Genomic DNA, 18,889 nt, shown 5'->3' on the forward strand with positions numbered 1-18,889 from the left:
CAGCACTTGGGAGGCAGAGGCAGACGGATCTCTGTGAGTTCGAGGCCAGCCTGGTCTACAGAACGAGTTCCAGAAAGGGTTACAAAGGTACACAGAGAATGTAACATGAGGACCTGCTTGTTGGGGTTTCTGTCCTGCCCAGGTCCCTCTGCCATTTAGCCCCAAAGAATCACACAGAGAGTCTGCATTAGCTGTAAACTGATTGGCCCATTAGCTCAGGCTTCTTATTAACTCTTACAATCCATATTAGCCTATTATCCTAATATATACTAGCCACATGGCTCGGTACCTTTTTCAGCAGGACAGGTCACATCTTGCTTCTTCGGTGTCTGGACAGGACTGTGAAAAGAGCTTCCTTCTTCCCAGAATACTCCTGTTCTCATTACCCCGCCTCTACTTCCTGTCTGGTTACTGGTCAATCAGCGTTTATTTAAAACATAATTGACAGAATACAGAATTGTCCTGCACCATTTCCCCCTCTTTTTTTTTAAACAAAGGAAAATATCCATATCTGTTTTTTGCGAATGTGGGTGTAGTCCCGCACCAAGAGAAACCTTGTCTCAAAAAAAAAACAAAATAAAATGAAGAGTGTTGTTTGTTCTTTCGGAGGACGTGGGGTGTCCCTGGTGGTCTAGTGGCTAGGATTTGGCACTTTCAGAGGACCTGGACACATGCCCCTTAAATCACAGGTGGTTTACAATCCTCCGTAACTCTAGTTCCTAGGAGATCCAGTGCCTTCTGTGGGCATTATATGCACATGGTGCATGACATACAATCAGACCAAACACCCACACACATAAAATAATATTAAAAGATTAAAAAACCCACATGGAAGAAAAATCCATCTATTGAAAAAGACTGAAGGTGCACTTACCAAACATCAGTGAAGACAATTACTTTTGCAAAAACAAATACATCTCTCTTATGAATATGTAAATTTGCTTTCATTCATGGCAGGATGTCATGGTGCATTCTCTTATATGAGGGGTTTATATCAGGTGTCTTCTATATATTTCCACTGTTTAGAGGGAATCGGTAGCCCTAGCTGTCCTGGAACTTGCAACATAGACTAGGCTGGCTTCTCAGAAATCCATGTGCTACTCTGCCTGGCTCACCTTAATTTTAAAAATTATATTTATTATTTAGTGTGTATGTGTGTAGAGGAGATAGTATTCATGCCATTGCACATGTGTGGAGGGGATAGTGTTCATGCCATCAAATGTGTGGAAGGGGATAGTGTTCATGTGTGGAGGGGATAGTGTTCATGCCATCACATGTGTATAGAGGAGATAGTGTTCATGCCATCACATGTGTGGAGGAGATAGTGTTCATGCCATCACATGTGTGGAGGAGATAGTGTTCATGCCATCACATGTGTATAGAGGAGATAGTGTTCATGCCATCACATGTGTGGAGGAGATAGTGTTCATGCCATCACATGTGTATAGAGGAGATAGTGTTCATGCCATCACATGTGTATAGAGGAGATAGTGTTCATGCCATCACATGTGTGGAGGAGATAGTGTTCATGCCATCACATGTGTGGAGGAGATAGTGTTCATGCCATCACATGTGTGGAGGAGATAGTGTTCATGCCATCACATGTGTGGAGGAGATAGTGTTCATGCCATCACATGTGTGGAGGAGATAGTGTTCATGCCATCACATGTGTGGATGAAATGGTGTTCATGCCATCACATGTGTGGAGGAGATAGTGTTCATGCCATCACATGTGTGGAGGAGATAGTGTTCATGCCATCACATGTGTGGAGGAGATAGTGTTCATGCCATCACATGTGTGGAGGAGATAGTGTTCATGCCATCACATGTGTGGAGGAGATAGTGTTCATGCCATCACATGTGTGGATGAAATGGTGTTCATGCCATCACATGTGTGGAGGAGATAGTGTTCATGCCATCACATGTGTGGAGGAGATAGTGTTCATGCCATCACATGTGTGGAGGGGATAGTGTTCATGCCATCACATGTGTGGAGGAGATAGTGTTCATGTGTGAAAGTCAAAGGACAATATCTAAGAATCAGTTTTCTCTCTAGGCCGTGGTGGCTCATGCCTTTAATCCCAGCACTTGGGAGACAGAGGCAGGCAGTTCTCTGTGAGTTCGAGGCCAGCCTGGTCTACAAAAGCTAGTTCCAGGACAGGCTCCAAAGCTACAGAGAAGCCCTGTCTCAAAAAAAAAAATCAGTTTTCTCCTTCCACCATGTGGACCTCAGGAACTGAACTCAGAGCATCAGGCGTGGCAGCAATGTCTTTGCTCACTGAGCCGTCTTGTTAGCTCTGTACCCTACTTTTGTTCTTTAAGGCAGGGTCTCACTAACCTGGAACTCCATATCTCTGTTGAACTGAATGTCCAGTGATCTCCAAGGGTTCATCTACCTCCACTGCCTCCCAGCACTGGGGTTACAGATTTGAACAGTCATGCCTGACTCTGAGGTGGGGACTAGGCTCCTAATTCAAGTTTTCTTTCTTTCTTTCTTTTTTTTTTTTGGTTTTTCGAGACAGAGTTTCTCTGTGGTTTTGGAGCCTGTCCTGGAACTAGCTCTTGTAGACCAGGCTGGTCTCGAACTCACAGAGATCCGCCTGCCTCTGCCTCCCGAGTGCTGGGATTAAAGGCGTGCGCCACCACCGCCCGGCCCTAATTCAAGTTTTCTACTTGTGTAGAAAGCATACCAGCTGAACCATCTTCCCAGTTCTGCTTTTGTCTTTAATAAATAGTAAACATTATATGCACACCAAATAATAAAATAGCTGTTCTAAAATAATAGTATTTATGATTTATTTTCAGTAAATGTTTTAGTTGTATACCTATTTTCAGATTTATTTATTTGGTTTTTTGAGACAGGGTTTCTTCGCATAGCCCTAGCTACCCTGGAACTTGCTCTGTGGACCAGGCTGTCCTTGAACTTACAGAGACTCCCCCTGCCTCCTCGGTGCTGGGGTTAAAGGAACATGACACCATCTCCCAGTTTAAGATTTATTTTTTGAACTGGGTGATGGTGGCTCACGCCTTTAATCCCAGTACTCGGGAGGCAGAGGCAGGGGAATCTCTGAATTTGAGTTAGAGGCCAGCCTGGTTTACAGAGTGAGTTTTGGGAAAGCCAGGCTACACAGGGAAACCCTGTCTTGAAAACAAATCAAAATAAAACAAAACAAAAAAAAAAACCAAAGAAAATTCATGTGTTTGTGCAATGCCATTTGTGTGCAGTCTTGTGGGGGTGGCCTTGGTGGTGGGAGCAGAACTTGGGGTCTCTCTGCAAGAGCAGCAAGCTCTCTTAACTGCTGAGCCAGGTCTTCAGTCCCTGTAATACCTATTTTACAACCAATATATCTGATAAAAGTTTTTTTTTTTATTTAACAAAAAGAGTCACAAATGGAAAATGTTTAAGAAGCTTTGTCATAGAGGTCAAGGTCAGAGGTCAAGGTCAGCCTGGACCACAAAGCTAGCTAGATTCTGGCTTAACTTGATTTTAGTCGCAAAGAAACAGATCTCAAAGTTGGCCAAGGTGGCTCCCTGAGTACCAGGCCAGCCTGGTCTGCATAGGGAGTTCCTGGACAGCCAGGGATAAGTAGAGAGATTGCTGTATTAAACAACAGCAAAACCAAAGAAGCAGATCTCACCTTTGACCCCTTCATCTGGAATTCATGCCACCTCTGTTGTCCCCTGCCTCTTCCTGCTTATTGATTTTTCCTTGCAAAGGGACACGTGAGACTGAGAGATTTGCTGGCTCCAAATCCCTGAGCCGGAATGTCCAACTCTAGGGGGCAGCCCTGGTCCTATCCTAGTCTCTCTAGAGACCTGGCTTTCACCACACCAGGAGACAGACCCAGTGACCAGAGAGGTACTGAAAGTCACGTGGTCTCCAGCAGAGGGCTCTGGGGGAGGCGATGTTAGGGGCTCTTTTGGCTTCTGTCCTTTGGTAGGGCAGGAGTTAAGGGAGTTGCAACATCTTTCTGGGCTGAGTCACCTCCCACTGCTCTCCCCAGTTGAAGGTTTATAAAGAGGACCAGAGGCTGACAGAGAAGACCTGGAGGTAAGAGTCCCCTGCCTAGCCCCCGCTCCTCCAGGCTCCCAGAAGTCTCAGGTCAGAGGGCCCAGGCAGCCTCTGGAGCTCTTGTCTGCTGGCACCATGGACTGGCAACAGTTGTGGCTGAGCTTTCTACTTGCCCTGACAGTCTCAGGCCGGGCTCTGGGGCCAACAGAGAAGGAGGCAGTCTTGGTGAGTCCTCTGGCCATGGGAATGACAGGGATTACCCATCTATAATCTTCTCTAGGTATCCCTCTTGCCCTACAAGTTACCTGCCTCTCCCCATGTGCTCTGTATCCTGATCTATGTTACCCACCTCCTGCTCTTTTCCCTGTTCCATCTGAGGCCCCTCAGCATTCTTTTAGTCCTTCCATATCTGTCCCCTTCTCTCCTGATGGGTCTGTTAGGTCATTTGAATTGTTTGTTTAAGAAAGATTCCACTAAGGAGCCCTGCCTGGACTGGAACTCACTATGTAGACCAGGCTGGCCTTGAACTCACAGACATCTGCTTGCTTCTGCTTCCCAAGTGCTGGCATTTAAGGCATGAGTCACCATGCTCAGCTTCTATTAGGTCACTTGGAAGATTTACCCTGAGACTAACCCTCTTTTAACCTTTATGCCATTATAGGATTATCTGTTGCAGTATGGATATCTACAGAAGCCTCTAGAAGGAGCTGATGACTTCAGTCTAGAAGATATCACAGAGGCCCTAAGGTGAGGCTCTAAGGTCACGAAGTGTGTCAAGTTTTCCCCTCTCCCCAGGCCCGCCTCTGCTGTACTCTAATCCACAGCATGGGTCTGCAGGATGGTAATGTTACACAGGATGGTGGAATGTGAGGTGAGGTGGAGAAGCGGTCAGGTGTGGTGGCACACAGCTCTGTTTTTTTTTTTTTTTTAAATTATTCTTTTTTTAATATTTATTTATTTATTATGTATACAATATTCTGTCTGTGTGTATGCCTGAAGGCCAGAAGAGGGCACCAGACCTCATTACAGATGGTTGTGAGCCACCATGTGGTTGCTGGGAATTGAACTCAGGACCTTTGGAAGAGCAGGCAATGCTCTTAACCTCTGAGCCATCTCTCCAGCCCCCTGGCACACAGCTCTGATCTCAGCCCCGGAGAGGCAAAGCATTAAAAGCTGGAGACTAGTTAGGTGTGATGGGCCATGCCTCTAGCCCCAGAATCCCAGCACTCGAGACAGAGGCAGGCAGATCTCTGCGAGTCTGAGGCTAGCCTGGACTACATAGAGAGTTCTAGGCAAACTAGGGCTACATGGTGAGACACTACCTTAAAAAGGGAGAAGGGAAGATGTCATCCTGGAAGGTGGCTCAGCAGTTAGGAGTGCTTGCTGCTCTTCCAGAGGACCACCACCAACATCAGGAAGCTCAGTCTCCTGTGACTCCAGTTCTAGGAGAGCTGATGCCCTCTCTGGCTTCCTTGGACACCTGAACATATGTAAACAACACTTACTCATATAGAAACATACAAAAGAATGAAATCTTTTTTTTCCTTCCCCCAGAGAGAGGATCCCTCTGGGTAGCCCCAGCTGTCCTGGAAGTGGCTGTATAGATCAGGCTGGCCTCAAACTCATAGAGATCTTCCTGCTTCTGCCTCCCGAGTGCTGGCATTAAAGGTGTGTGCCATCACCACCCAGTTAAGAACAATACATGTATATTTTGTTTTGGTTTGATTTTTGTTTGTTTGTTTGTTTTTTAAGACAGGATTTCTCTGTAGCTTTGGAGCCTGTTCTTAAACTTGCTCTGTAGACCACGCTGGCCTCCAACTCACAGAGATTCACCTGTGTCTGCCTCCCAAGTGCTGGGATTAAAGGCATGTGCCACCACTGCCTGGCCAAGAACAAACATTTTAGCCAAAGACTGGAGGCTAGCCTGGACCACACGATGAGTCTTTGTTTTTGATTTTTATTATTACTTTTTGAGCTGGGTCTCACACTGCAGTTCAGATTGACTTGGAGCTCCTGGTAATCTTGCTGCCTCAGCCTCTGTTATGATACAGTCACTCGTATGAGCTGAGCTAGGCGTCTTGTCCTTACATTTTAAAATGATTTTTGATAATTTCACGTATATATGCATGTATGCGTGCATGCATGTGTGTGTTCGTGTGTTCATGTGTTCATATGTTCACGTGCGCATATGCATGTGTGCATGTGTGTGTGTATTGTTTGTGTGCATTGGGCATTTTCAACCCATTACCCTCTCTCATTTCCCTTCCATTCCTCCTAAGTCTCTTCCTCCAACAAAGTTTCTTTGTAAACCACTGAGTTTAGTTAGGGTTGCTTGATTTAAAGTTTCTTATTGCATTTATTTATTTATTTATGGGTGGGTGTGTGCACATGTCCTATGGGACATATTTGGAGATCAGAAGAGAATTTGGAGTCAGCTCTCTCCTTCACTTGTGGATCCTAGGGATTGAGTTTATGCAGTCAGGCTTGGCGGTAAGCCCTTTACCCACTGAGCTATCACACTGGAACTGGCTCTTGTAGACCAGGCTGGCCTCGAACTCACAGAGATCCATCTGCCTCTGTGTCCCGAGTGCTGGATGTAATTCTTAAAGTTTAGTTATTTTATTTATGCAAGTATGTATGTGTGCTGTGTGCATGCTTGGTGCCCACGCTGGTCAGGAGAGGGTGCCAGACCTCCCCCCGCCACACCACCACCACCTGGAGTTAAGGATGGTTGGGAACCACCATGTTGGTGCTTGGAATTGAACCTGGATGCTCTGAACAAATTCTCTTAACTGCTGAGCCATCTCTCCAGCTCCCGGTTTTGATTTTTTGAGACAGGGTCTCACGTAGCCTAGTGAGGATGACCTTGACCTCCTGATCCTCCTGCTTCATCCTTGACAGTGCTGGGATCACAGGATGAGCCATCTTGCATACCTAGCCAGTCCTTGCCTCAAAAAACAAAGCAAAACAAGGCTGGAGAGATGGCTCAGTGGTTAAGGTCACTGGCTGCTCTCGTGGAGGACCCAGGTTTGGTTCCTAGCACCCACACCGCAGCTCACAACCATCTACTACTCCAAGGGGATCCAATGCTCTTTTCTGACTTCTGTAGGCAGTACACACATGTGGTATACTTACATACATGCAGGAAAAACACTGATGTTTAATTAATTATTTCTATTCTGTGTTTCTTTATATTCTGCTAATTTTTATTATGGTATTCTTTTTCTTTATGGTCCTATGCCAGGTCATAGGTGGATGAGGTTGCCCCGGTGCAGGCTACTGGCTACCCTGACCGGCTGAAGTGGGTAGGACCTCAGATGGCAGCACAGGGTGACTCCCAGAGGGTGGCCAGGGAGTGATCTGCTAGATCAGAGAGCGAGGAAAGAGGGAGGAAGGCTGTACTTCAGGCCAGTCTTCCTCAAAAGATCCTGAAAATGCAGAGAAGTTGGGGTGCCCCATTTCTACAGACTAGAAGACAAAGCCCCAGTTATGAGCACTAGAGACTGGAGTGCCCTTTCAGCTTTAAAGACTTTGTGTTAGTCTTTTCTTTATCACTACTTTGGGAACCAGGAGGCCAAAGATCTATCCCCAATTTCCAGCTATTCCAGATCCACCCACCTGCATGAATCTCTCTCTCTCTCTCTCTCTCTCTCTCTCTCTCTCTCTCTCTCTCTCTTTCTTTTTTTGTTGTTTTGAGACAGGGCTTCTCTGTAGCTTTGGAGCCTGTCCTGGAACTAGCTCTTCTAGACCAGGCTGGCCTCGAGCTCACAGAGATCCGCCTGCCTCTGCCTTCCGAGTGCTGGGATTAAAAGCCTTTGCCACCACCGCCAGCTCTCTCTCTCTTTCTAGAGCTTTCCAAGAAGCATCCGACCTGCCAGTTTCAGGCCGGATGGATGATGGCACAAGGGCCCGTATGAAGCAGCCCCGCTGTGGTCTGGAGGATCCCTTCAACCAGAAGACTCTTAAATACCTGCTTCTGGGTGAGGACTGAGCCTGGGAAGGGAAGGAGAAGGCGCCCTGGCTCTGAGTGTGGGTGGCATCGGGACAGCCTGGAGTGTTCGATACTTACTAAGTAACCTGCTAAGGAGTGCAGCGAGTACCCTCACCCTGAGTGGTTCTCCTGGCTGTGTCTCTAACTTACTTTCTGGTCCCTTAACCAGGTCGCTGGAGAAAGAAGCACTTAACATTCCGCATCTTGAACCTGCCTTCCACACTCTCACCCTCCAGAGCCCGGGCCGCCCTGCATCAAGCCTTTACGTACTGGAGCAACGTGGCCCCCCTGACCTTTAGGGAGGTGAAGGCTGGTTCGGCGGATATCCGCCTCTCCTTCCATGGCCGCCAAAGCCCATACTGCTCCAACACCTTTGATGGGCCTGGTAGGCACTGGTTCTTTTTTTTTTTTTGATTTTTTTAATTTTTTATTTATTAATCATACAATGTACTGCTGGCAAGGAAGGCACCAGGTCTCATTATTGATGGTTGTGAGCCACCATGTGGTTGCTGGGAATTGAACTCGGGACCTCTGGAAGAGCAACTAGTGCTCTTACCCTCTGAGCCATTTCTCCAGCCCCCTAGGCACTGGTTCTTAACTCTTAACAAACCTCACCAGTGAACCATCTCCTTGAGCCAGTGACTCTGAGATCTTAAGGTTCAGGTTATCAGTTCTGCCCAATGATGCCCTGTACTCTGACCACCCCAGAGAAGCTGGTTCTCACCCAGCCGGGCCCTTATTAAGTCTCCTCTTTCAATTTTACACCTGACTTTCATTCCCCTCTGAATCCTCACCCTGAGAGGGGACTGGGTCACTGAGGTGGAAATTTTGTATTGGGTTTCCCTGAGTAACGACTGGGAAATCCGAAAGAAGCACCTAAGCTCGCTATGGCGCTGTGTCCTGCATTTTGTGTAGACCAGATTGACATCAACCCCACTACGTAGCTGAGGCTGATCTTGAGCTTCTGATCCTCCCATGTCCACCTTCCAAGTGCTGTGATTACAGATGCATTGTCACACTTGAAAGTAGCTCAAGTAGATAGCCAGCAAACGGTGCTCTGTTGTCGTGGGCGCTCACATTACTGTCTGCCTTTACCGTTCTCCAGGAAAGGTCCTGGCCCATGCCGACATCCCAGAACTTGGCAGTGTACACTTTGACAAAGATGAATTCTGGACTGAGGGGACCTACCAAGGAGTGAACCTGCGCATCATCGCAGCCCATGAAGTGGGTCATGCCTTGGGTCTTGGGCACTCCCGATACACTCAGGCACTCATGGCTCCCGTCTATGCTGGCTACCAGCCCTACTTCAGGCTGCACCCAGATGATGTGGCAGGGATCCAGGCTCTCTATGGTGAGCATGAGAGTCAGTCTGACTAATGGCTCTCTAGGCTCAGGGAGACAATACTCGCTTTCACGGAGTGAAATGGCTTTATTTCCCTTCTCTTCCTCTGTCCAGTTCTTCAAGCTATTCGTCCTCAAATACTGTCTCTATTTTTGACTCTTTTGTCTGTTTTTCCTTCCTGGCCTTTCTCCCCGTCACATCCTAATTTGTTGCTGTTGTTGTTTGTTGTTTTGAGACAGGGTCTTGATTTTGTAGCTCTGGCTGTCCTGGGACTTGCTGTGTAGTCCAGGCTGGACTCAGACTCATGGAGACCCACCTGCCTCTAGTGCTGGGTTTAAAGGTGTGCGCCACCACCTGGCAACCCTATTCTCGAAGATGTATATTCCAGGGAACTTGCTTCTCTGGGGCTTCTCAAAACTAAGCTGTCTCCTGTATATTGCTGACCACTGAGGGAAACGCCTTAGAATTCCCCTTTCCCTCTCTCTGGGGTCATTGCGCAGAGCTTACGGTAGACTTGGGTGTTTGTTTGGACTTCTTTCCCTATGGTGCCTTACTTCACTTTGCAGGCAAGAAGAGTCCAGAGACAGAGGATGAGAAGGAAGAGATTGAGATTTCCACTGTGTCACCAGTGACCACAAAACCCAGTCCCATGCCAACCCCCTGCAGCACTGAACTGGATGCCACGATGCTGGGTGAGGCCCTTCCCGAACAGACTGTTGACAGGCAATGGGGGCAGTCGACTGACTCCAAGGCTTGGTCAGATGGGGATGACATGGGACCAAAGCAGGAACATTGGGGGTTGGACCCCAGGGAACGGTTGGTGACCAGGGAAGATGTCTAGCATGGAGTGGGAGCACTGGGAGTCAAAAGAGGGCTGGGTAGCTGCAGTGGTGGTCTGTGCCTTTAATCCCAGTACTCAGGAGGCAGGCAGGTGGATCTCGGAGTTTGAGGCCAGCCTGGTCTACAGAGCCAATCCCAGGATAGCCAGGACTACACAGAGAAACCTGTTTTGAACCCCCAAACAACACAAAAAATAAAAACAAACAAAAACATCCCCCTCCACAAAGAGGGCTGGATAAGCATTTACCATGGTTGCCGCCTTATAAAAATACATGTGGAGGTGGGCGGCGGTGGTGCATACCTTTAATCCCAGCACTCAGGAGGTAGAGGCAGGTGGATCTCTGGGAGTTTGAGGCCAGCCTGGTCTACAGAGGGAGTTTCAGGACAGCCAGGACTGTTACACAGAGAAACCCTGTCTCAAAAAACAAAACAAAACCCAAAACCATGTGGAAACATAGCAAGATGGAATCAGCTGCAATGCCTGTCAGAGAGGGCTTTGCACCTAGTGGTAAGATTTTCAGGCAACCTGGAATGGGGTACTAGGTACTAGGAAGAACTGGCTGACTGGAGGGCTGTGGCCAACAAAGGAGAGGCTCAGCACCGTGTCTTCCTTCTCTGCCCTTTTCAAGTTGAGTGAATTTTTGACGAGCCCATCGGGGGCCAGTAAGGAAGCACTGAGATGCTCCTGAGTCGTTCATTGTCTTTTATTTATTTATTTTTTTTTTTTTTTTTTTTTTTTTTTTAAATTTATTTATTTATTAAGGATTTCTGCCTCGTCCCCACAACCGCTTCCCATTTCCCTCCCCCTCCCCCGATCAATTCCCCCTCCCTCATCTGCTCGAAGAGCAATCAGGGTTCCCTGACCTGTGGGAAGCCCAAGGACTGCCCACCTCTATCCAGGTCTCGTAAGGTGAGCATCCAAACTGCCTAGGCTCCCACAAAGCCAGTACGTGCAGTAGGATCAAAAACCCACTGCAATTGTTCTTGAATTCTCAGTATTCCTCATTGTCCGCTATGTTCAGCTAGTCCGGATTTATCCCATGTTTTTTCAGACCTAGGCCAGCTGGCCTTGGTGAGATCCCAATAGAAGTTCATTGTCTTTTAAAGTGTCAAAATGTTTCTGCTCTTAGGACCTCGCGGGAAGACCTATGCTTTCAAGGGGGACTATGTGTGGACTGTAACAGATTCAGGGCCAGGCCCCTTGTTCCGCGTGTCTGCTCTTTGGGAGGGGCTCCCTGGAAACTTAGATGCTGCTGTCTACTCTCCTAGAACAGGATGGATTCATTTCTTCAAGGGTAAGTGGGGCACTTAGGTCTTTACCTGAGGGCCTGGGCGTTACAAAGCTACAAATGGAGGAGGTGTGGAGATGCTTTCGAGAGGGCGGGAGAGGGACCAAAATGACCTGATGACACAGCTTGTTCTTCCTTTGACCGTTCTCAGGAAACAAGGTGTGGCGATATGTGGGCTTCAAGATGTCTCCTGGCTTTCCCATGAAATTCAACAGGGTAGAACCCAACCTGGATGCAGCACTCTATTGGCCTGTTAATCAGAAGGTGTTCCTTTTTAAGGTAAAGTCAGGATAATCTCTTCTGAGGAGGGTCAGGCTACCTCATACTGAGGGGTGAAGTCTTACCCTTAAAGGGGCACCTTCTGAAGTTTGGATCAGCCTCTGGGGTCCCTAAGCTCTCTCATTCTCTTCCTCCCACCCACCCCAAATTAGGGCTCAGGTTACTGGCAATGGGACGAGCTGACCAGAACAGACTTCAGCCGCTACCCCAAACCAATCAAGGAATTGTTTACTGGAGTGCCAGACCAACCCTCGGCAGCGATGAGCTGGCAAGATGGCCAAGTGTACTTCTTCAAGGGCAAACAGTATTGGCGGCTTAACCAGCAGCTTCGTGTGGCAAAGGGTTATCCCAGAAACATCACACACTGGATGCACTGCAATCCTCAGACTCCGGACACGAGCTCGTTAACTGGGGATATTCCTCCCTCAACCACAGACACAATCTTGGATACCACTCCGTCAACCACGGACTCAATCTTGGACATGATTCCCTCAGCTACGGACTCTGTCACGCTTTCATCCCCCACTAACGTCACCCTGCAAGGGGCCTAGGACTAATCAGTATCTGCTCATTAGGACGGTGTGGATGTTACAGCATTGGCCCGGGCTATGGGCCGCATGGCCCAAATGTTCTAATTCTGGATACCACTTTCTTGTGCTCCTAGAGGGTGCCCCTGAATTCTGAGTCAGTCCCCAGTTCCCATTTCTCCTTGTCACATAGCTCTTTCAAATGTGTCATCTATTTTTTATTTTTTTTTATTTTTTGGATTTTTCGAGACAGGGTTTCTCCGTGGCTTTTGGTTCCTGTCCTGGAACTAGCTCTTGTAGACCAGGCTGGCCTCGAACTCACAGAGATCCACCTGCCTCTGCCTCCCGATTGCTGGGATTAAAGGCGTGCACCACCAACGCCCGGCTCTCAACTATTTTTTATTGGAAGGAAATTATCAACCAGGCACTTTTTTTTTTCTTTCGCTGTTGTTTTTGGACAGGGTCTCTCTCTACATAACACTGGCTATGGCTATCCTGAAACACTCTGTGTAGACCAGACTGGCCTTGAACTCACAGAGATTCACCTGCCTCTGCCTCTGGAGTGCTGGGATTAAAGGCATGTGCCACCATGCCTGGCTAGTGTTTTTTGTTTTGTCTTCTTTTAAAATTTGTTTTGTTTTGTGTGCACTGATGTTTTGCCTACATGTATTTCTGTGTGAAGGTGTCAGATCTTCTGGAACTGGGGTTACAGACAGTGGTGAACTGCCATGTGGGTGCGGGGAATTGAACCCCAGTCCTGTGGAAGAGCAGTCAGTGCTCTTAACCACTGAGCCATCTCTCCAGATTTAGGGCATGTGCTGCGATACCTGGCTGTTAGTTGGGTCTTTAGCTGACAGGAGGCAACAGCTGATCTACTGGACACCTGGGTTCCGTTCTGCCAACGTCAAGTGCAAGAAACGGCACAGTCAGTAAACTGAGCAAGGGCTCTGGGGTCCTCGAGCTACCTGTGACTTTCAGCAAGTTAATTAACCTTGGGAGGCTGGGCGGTGGTGGCGCATGTCTTTATTTTTTTATTTTATCTTTTTAAATTTGACCAGGCACACGCCTTTAATCTTAGCAATTGGGAGGTAGAGGCAGGCAGGTCTGTGAGTTCGAGGCCAGCCTGGTCTACAAGAGTTAGTTCCAGGACAGGCTCCAAAGCTACAGAAAAACCTTGTCTCGAAAGAAACAAACAAAAAAAAACCTTGGAAAACCTTGGATTCTCTATTAACAAAATAAGGTCAATCTCAATGTTATAGGGTTGTTATGTTAGATGAAATGTTATATGTGAAATGTTATATGTCATACTGATGGAGTCTGACACATTTGTATTTAATAAAGGCTAACTTCGTGTTCCTGAGAGCTGAGCTGTCTGGGTGCATATGTGTATCATGTGTATACGTACATCGTATACATAGTGTGACAGATGATAAAGGTGCCACAGCAGATCTTTAGGGACATCCTGATCACCTTTGCTTTGCCATGTAAAGAAAGTAAAAAGCTATGGGAGAGGTCCAGCTCCCCAGTTGAATTTTCAAAGCCATTTTATTCCCATGTTCCCTTGTTCTCCCCCCCCCCCATTACAGATTTGCTGCTGGGGGAGGGATGTGTCTTCCTTCATACTGTTTGGGAAACCAGGAAAGACCTTGCTCAGGAGACTCAGAGGAGGGAGCGTTAGGATGGGTAAGTGGAGGCAGAAGGCACTTGACTACCGCGCAGCCCTGAAGCCCAGGTTTCTCTGAGCAAAAAGGCAAGAATTAGGCATGCGAGCCAATGCTCTCTTCTTGGAGAAGGAGCCAGCTCTTGGAGAGGGGAGCTGAGGCAGATTCTGTGGTCTCCCCTCGTTGAAGAGAGAGGAGAAAGCACCATGGAGGATTGCATTCCCCTGAGGTAGAGGGGACTCAAGACTATGGGGTCCACTGAGAAAGGCCAACCAGAAGTCCGGGTACCCCTAAGGAACCCGGGAGCTGGGGGATCTTAGAGTACTTCTGTGCCATTTTCCCTACCAAAAAACTGTGACATGCCTCAGGGGCTCCTCGGTTTTCTACTGGTCCTACAACACAGCCCTGTATTTTACCACAGCAAGGCACACCGGGACGTTTAAATGGATATTTGGGAATGGTTGCAGTTCAGTGGTAGAATGCTCGTCTACTCTGAACAACACTCTAGGTTCTGTCTCAGCACTATAGGAATTTTTTTTTTAAAGCTGTTTTGGGTAAATCTCCTTGGTTTGGAGCCAGTGTCTCTAGGGACCAGGGCACCGTGACCACTGACAGAGGTAGGTGCTGTATTGCTCTCCCCCATCTTTGCAAGAATTCTCTCTGCCCGCTTTTAAAAGGGTTAGTCTGGGGATAGAGACTATCTCCAAGTCCAAGACGTAGGGAACTCTGTGTGGGTCCCGTGGGCACAGGCCTTATCCACGTAGCAATCTCCTGCCCTCACTCGGGTAGCGGCATCACCAGAGGCTTAGGCTCAGGTCTGGGCGGAATGAGAAGATGGACAGAGGACAGTGGGACTGCAGCCAGAACCCAGGTCCAGGACAGTGCGGGGACCCGTGGCCTCACGGAGACTCTGGAGATAACGCTGAGTGGACACAGGCCAGAGAGAGTAGAAGGGGGTTCTGGGTCAGACCCTAAGCTCACGCTGGCCATCACTGTATGCCCTCTGACCCATCTTCCCCAGGGTACCTCACCCTCCCACTCACTGGAGCCAGACTGTCACCAGGGCTCCGGATATTGGGGGAAAGTTGACTTCGATAGCTGCCTTCATACAGTCCCACTCCAGAAGGGTTCCGATGCCACTTAGCCTCTTGCTGATGGATCCGAAGGAGCTGGAGATGCCTTCTCTGGTGGCTCAAGACCACTGCTGGGGAGGAGGCAATACAGATTCAAGGGGGCTTTTTTACCAAGTCCAAACAGAATTACACTCCACAGAGGTCGACTTGGCCTTCCCTTTAGTCACTAAATTTCCTCTACACGTTCCTCCTCCCCTCTCTGGGTTCCTCTACCCTCTCGGAAGAGTCCTAACTTACTCTTCCTGCATCTCTTGGGGAGCTTTCTTCTTATTCTACCCAGACTTCCTTTGGCTGTTTCAACTCTAGCTTTCCTTTAGTGCCTGCCCTGTTTGACATGGGAATCCTCCCCCATCCTCATCTCTCCATCTTCTCCCTTCCCCTCATGTGTCGGAATCAGGGATAGCAGTAGGGGCACGTTGGCTGCTTTTGTACCACAGCACTAACTCACCATTGGTGTGGCTTCCGCGTTCCTCAGCCATGAGTTTCCACTGGGCCAGTGTCCCAAGAGCCCCCAAGATTGGCCAGGTCCCCAGTAAGACCCAGCTATACCAGCAAAGAGGAAGCAATTCTGGAAGCGCCTGCAGGCGTTCGCTCAGCCGAGTGCCCAGTGCCAGCCCTTCCAAGAAGTAGTCAGCACAGGCCACCAGCACAGCAGCGCCTAGGAGGGCGGTACCCAGCACCGTGAACGGGCGTGGCCACCGGAGTGTGAGCAGGGCTCCCAGCAGTGCCAGCCCCATTAGTCCACCGATCGGCACCCAGGCTGAATGTGGCTGGTAGATGGATTCTGTGCCCAACAAGGTTCCAGCACCTAGGGTCAGACCTAGCAGCAGACCAGTCAGAAAGAGCCCGACGCTGCGAACCAGCATGGTGACCAGGCCGCAGAGGAGTCCGATGCCCAGCGCGATGCCTGCGCTCACCTCCAGGCTCAACTGTGTCTCCAACACTCGCTCCTTGTGGCACAGGAGGAAGATCACCAGAGCTCCTGACAGCAGACCCGAGAGAAACATCACGGCCTTGAAGCAGCGGTAGCCTGGGAAGGGAGGCAGGAGGCGTTGAGAGGCAGAAAGGGGGTCCTACAGGGATGGGTCTGCTGTGTTGGGAAAGGAACAGCTAATCAAAGGCGTAGAAGCCAGAAACAGCATGCCATGGGGACCTCCAGGCAAGGGAAAGAGAAGGACAAGCCCAGCATTGAATAAGGACACTCAGAAGCGGAGGGGATAGGTGGAGAAAGCAGGAGGTGGAATGACATTGAGCAGAGAAGAAAGGACAATGTCAAATCACCACAGACTGACTCAGACTTTGAGGAAAGTTGAAATCTCTGGTGGGGAGGACAACTGGGAATGGGATTTTGCGGTAGGAGACAAAAGAAAGGCAGATAACAGAGACCAGAGGCAGTATGGAAAACTCTGACAGAGGAGGTGGAGTGGCCGGAACAGGGAAGAAAGTTGGCATTATTCTGGAGGACAACAGTCTCGGGGGCTGCCCCCCAGGCCCTGCCCTCACCGAAGCAGCAGTAGATGATCCCAAAGCAGCAGCAAAGCGCGCACACAAGAGCAGGCGCCAGTTCAAGGCCGTCCTGGGGTTCCAAGGCACATCTCAGGTCCGGAGGCTCGGGGAGTTGTTGATTGAAGGGTCTTGGGTCAGAAGTTATGGTCAGCGGCAACAAGGCTTTCTCCATGGTACAAGGGAAGATGGTCCCAGAGCGGAAGGTCAGCTTCTCTCATCCATCCATAACTATGGGGCGGGGGATGGAACACCTGGAAGAGAACACAAACCGTGACGTGAGGACTCTGTACCTCCATTTCTTTGGAAATGTGACCTGTCTAACTAAAAAGCAACTCCCCTCATCTGCACTTAGGATGCAATACCAAACCCCTGCTGCATCGGACAGGACAGGGTTACTAAAACAGGGAGAGGAAGGAAGAGGGAGAATGAGTCATCTTAGGGTCCCAGGATTACTACTGCTCACCACCCTCCAGGGCTGAGGAGAGCTGCTTAGACCCCAGCTTCATCCCAGCCCAGAGGTCCTAGACATGGGGTGTCCATTGGCTGCAGGCACCCCCCCCATCCCAGCCACTGTGCTTGTTGCTCCCTAAACTGTAAGTTGGAGCCCAAACCCTGTGATCTAAATGCAACCCTCAAGGAAGCAAGGGGATAGAGTTAAGAGTTTCAGATAAGGAATTAAGAGTCACCCAGTTACCCTGTCAAGATTTTGAAGTCTTGGCTTTAGGCAGAGATGGGGTTGGGGGAAAGCTGAATACAGCCAGTCCAAATCCCATGGCCCTACATGGAATAAGCAGGCGCCTGTCTCACCGACATCGCCCAACCTGGTATCCACTTGCTATTCGCCTCAGACACGCATGGGAATTGTTCCACCCACCCTCTCATCCTGGCATGCCCGGGGTGCCAATGGGATTTGAATTCTGATCCTGAGGGATCACTGAGGAGAGGCTGGCATTGGCAAGCTCCCCGTGGGAGCAGGGTGATGCAGATAAACTTTCCTTTTGCTGTCTTTTGGATACTGAAGTCCCAGGCTAAGGGCTGGACTGGAGAACTCGTGGGGCTCTTCTCAATCGCTTAAGAATATGGGACCCTAAACAAGGAGAGGTTAGGGAGGGGGTTCACTACTCACCACCCTCCAGGGTTGAGGAGAGCAAGGGGTGGGACTGCTTACACCTCCAGCTTCATCCCAGCCCCAGGTCCTAGGCGTAGGGGTGGCTGTTGGCCAGGTCCCCTGTGCTCGGTGCTCCTTAACCGCCTGCAAGTCCGAGCCAAATCCTGTGAGCTAAATGCAAGTAGCTTGGGGGTAGGGGTGTGTGTGGAGGAAGGAGACAGGGTGTGTGTTTTGGGGGGGGGAATGACATCACGGGGCGGGCCCCCTCAATCCTCCCCTGTGTGTGGGGGAACTCAGGCTACCTACCTTCCTAATCCAGGACCAGGGACGCCCCCCTAACCAAGCAACGGAGAGTTTTGGGACTCCCACCAAGACTAAGATAGAAGGTGTCTGAATGCTGAGGAGATTAATCGACAATTTGACGTTTTCAAAGTCCCAATGGAGTCCCATTCCACCCCCAAGTCCAGCTTGGTTTCTCCCACTTTCCAGAGAATTGGAGTATTGTCTTCAGGAGAACCGGGTGGTCGGATCCGGGGAAGGGTTTTTTGCCAGTGCTGGTGGTGGTGGTGGTGGGGGGTGTTCATGGGTAAAAAAAACTTGCGTAGCAAGACGGGCCTGGCAGGGACAATGACAGAACTGTAAGGCTTCAGGAGTGTGTGCAGAGGATCCACAAGGGTCTGCGTAGGGGTGGGGGCGCGTGCGGGCGTCAACCCAAACCTTACTATGTAAATGAGATGCAAAGCAGCATGCAGATGAGCGCGGGGTTCTAAGCCCCGCGGAGCCTCGCTCCGGAGTCCTGGTCCGGCCCGTGCGCCTCGTCCCCAGGGGGTGGATCAGCGGCAGGGGAGCTCGCCGGCCGTGTCCGGGAGAGGAGTGTCGCGTGTAGTCAAGGGGCGAGCCAGTCCGGAACGCACACTTCGCTTCCTCTCTGGCCGGGTCTGGGCTCGCAGAGGGAGCTGACTCCCCTGCGTACTCTGGCTGTCTGCAAGCCACAGACTATGTGTGCACCGGCGGCTGCCCTTCATCTTCCAGTTTCAGCAGGGACAAGGAACACAGCCGCAGGCCTCAGCGGACCTTGGCCGCTCACTCGCCGCCGCGCGACCCGTGTGGCCCGCAAGGCGGTCGAGGGCACTTTAAGAGGCGGGGCCAGGACGCTCTAGCGCCGCCCCCTCGATTGACTCCGCGCCGGCTCGCGCCTCCG

General features: G+C 49.8%; 2 protein-coding genes across 8 annotated transcripts; one reads left to right on the forward strand and one right to left on the reverse strand.

Moving 5' to 3' along the window:
- The first annotated feature begins 3,913 nt into the window (after positions 1-3,913).
- On the forward strand, positions 3,914-12,892 carry Mmp19 (matrix metallopeptidase 19). Of its 2 annotated transcripts, none has more exons than XM_041672969.1 (9): positions 3,914-4,051; positions 4,674-4,759; positions 7,862-7,992; positions 8,173-8,388; positions 9,109-9,354; positions 9,912-10,037; positions 11,316-11,480; positions 11,626-11,753; positions 11,906-12,892. In XM_041672969.1, the coding sequence occupies exons 3-9, from the start codon at positions 7,902-7,904 to the stop codon at positions 12,302-12,304; spliced, it is 1,371 nt and encodes a 456-aa protein (XP_041528903.1). In that variant the 5' UTR covers positions 3,914-4,051; positions 4,674-4,759; positions 7,862-7,901; the 3' UTR covers positions 12,305-12,892. The 2 variants fall into 2 exon arrangements, with proteins under 2 accessions (XP_041528903.1, XP_041528893.1); XM_041672959.1 differs by having other exon boundaries at positions 3,996-4,237.
- A 936-nt stretch (positions 12,893-13,828) lies between these two features.
- On the reverse strand, positions 13,829-18,806 carry LOC121460737 (transmembrane protein 198-like). Of its 6 annotated transcripts, none has more exons than XM_041671296.1 (6): positions 18,411-18,806; positions 17,995-18,303; positions 17,707-17,832; positions 16,578-16,831; positions 15,523-16,104; positions 13,829-15,142 (listed from the first exon to the last, which is right to left on the reverse strand). In XM_041671296.1, exons 4-6 carry the CDS (start codon positions 16,750-16,752, stop codon positions 14,931-14,933), a joined length of 969 nt encoding a protein of 322 aa, XP_041527230.1. In that variant the 5' UTR covers positions 16,753-16,831; positions 17,707-17,832; positions 17,995-18,303; positions 18,411-18,806; the 3' UTR covers positions 13,829-14,930. The 6 variants fall into 6 exon arrangements, with proteins under 6 accessions (XP_041527230.1, XP_041527181.1, XP_041527192.1 ...); XM_041671247.1 differs by having other exon boundaries at positions 13,829-15,145; positions 18,411-18,802; XM_041671258.1 differs by having other exon boundaries at positions 13,829-15,145; positions 17,707-17,859; positions 18,411-18,802.
- Between the last annotated feature and the right edge of the window lie 83 nt (positions 18,807-18,889).

This window comes from Microtus oregoni, unplaced genomic scaffold (assembly GCF_018167655.1).
Source record: "Microtus oregoni isolate MIOR12 unplaced genomic scaffold, Mior012 000001F_ref0000356, whole genome shotgun sequence".
NCBI lineage: Eukaryota > Metazoa > Chordata > Mammalia > Rodentia > Cricetidae > Microtus > Microtus oregoni.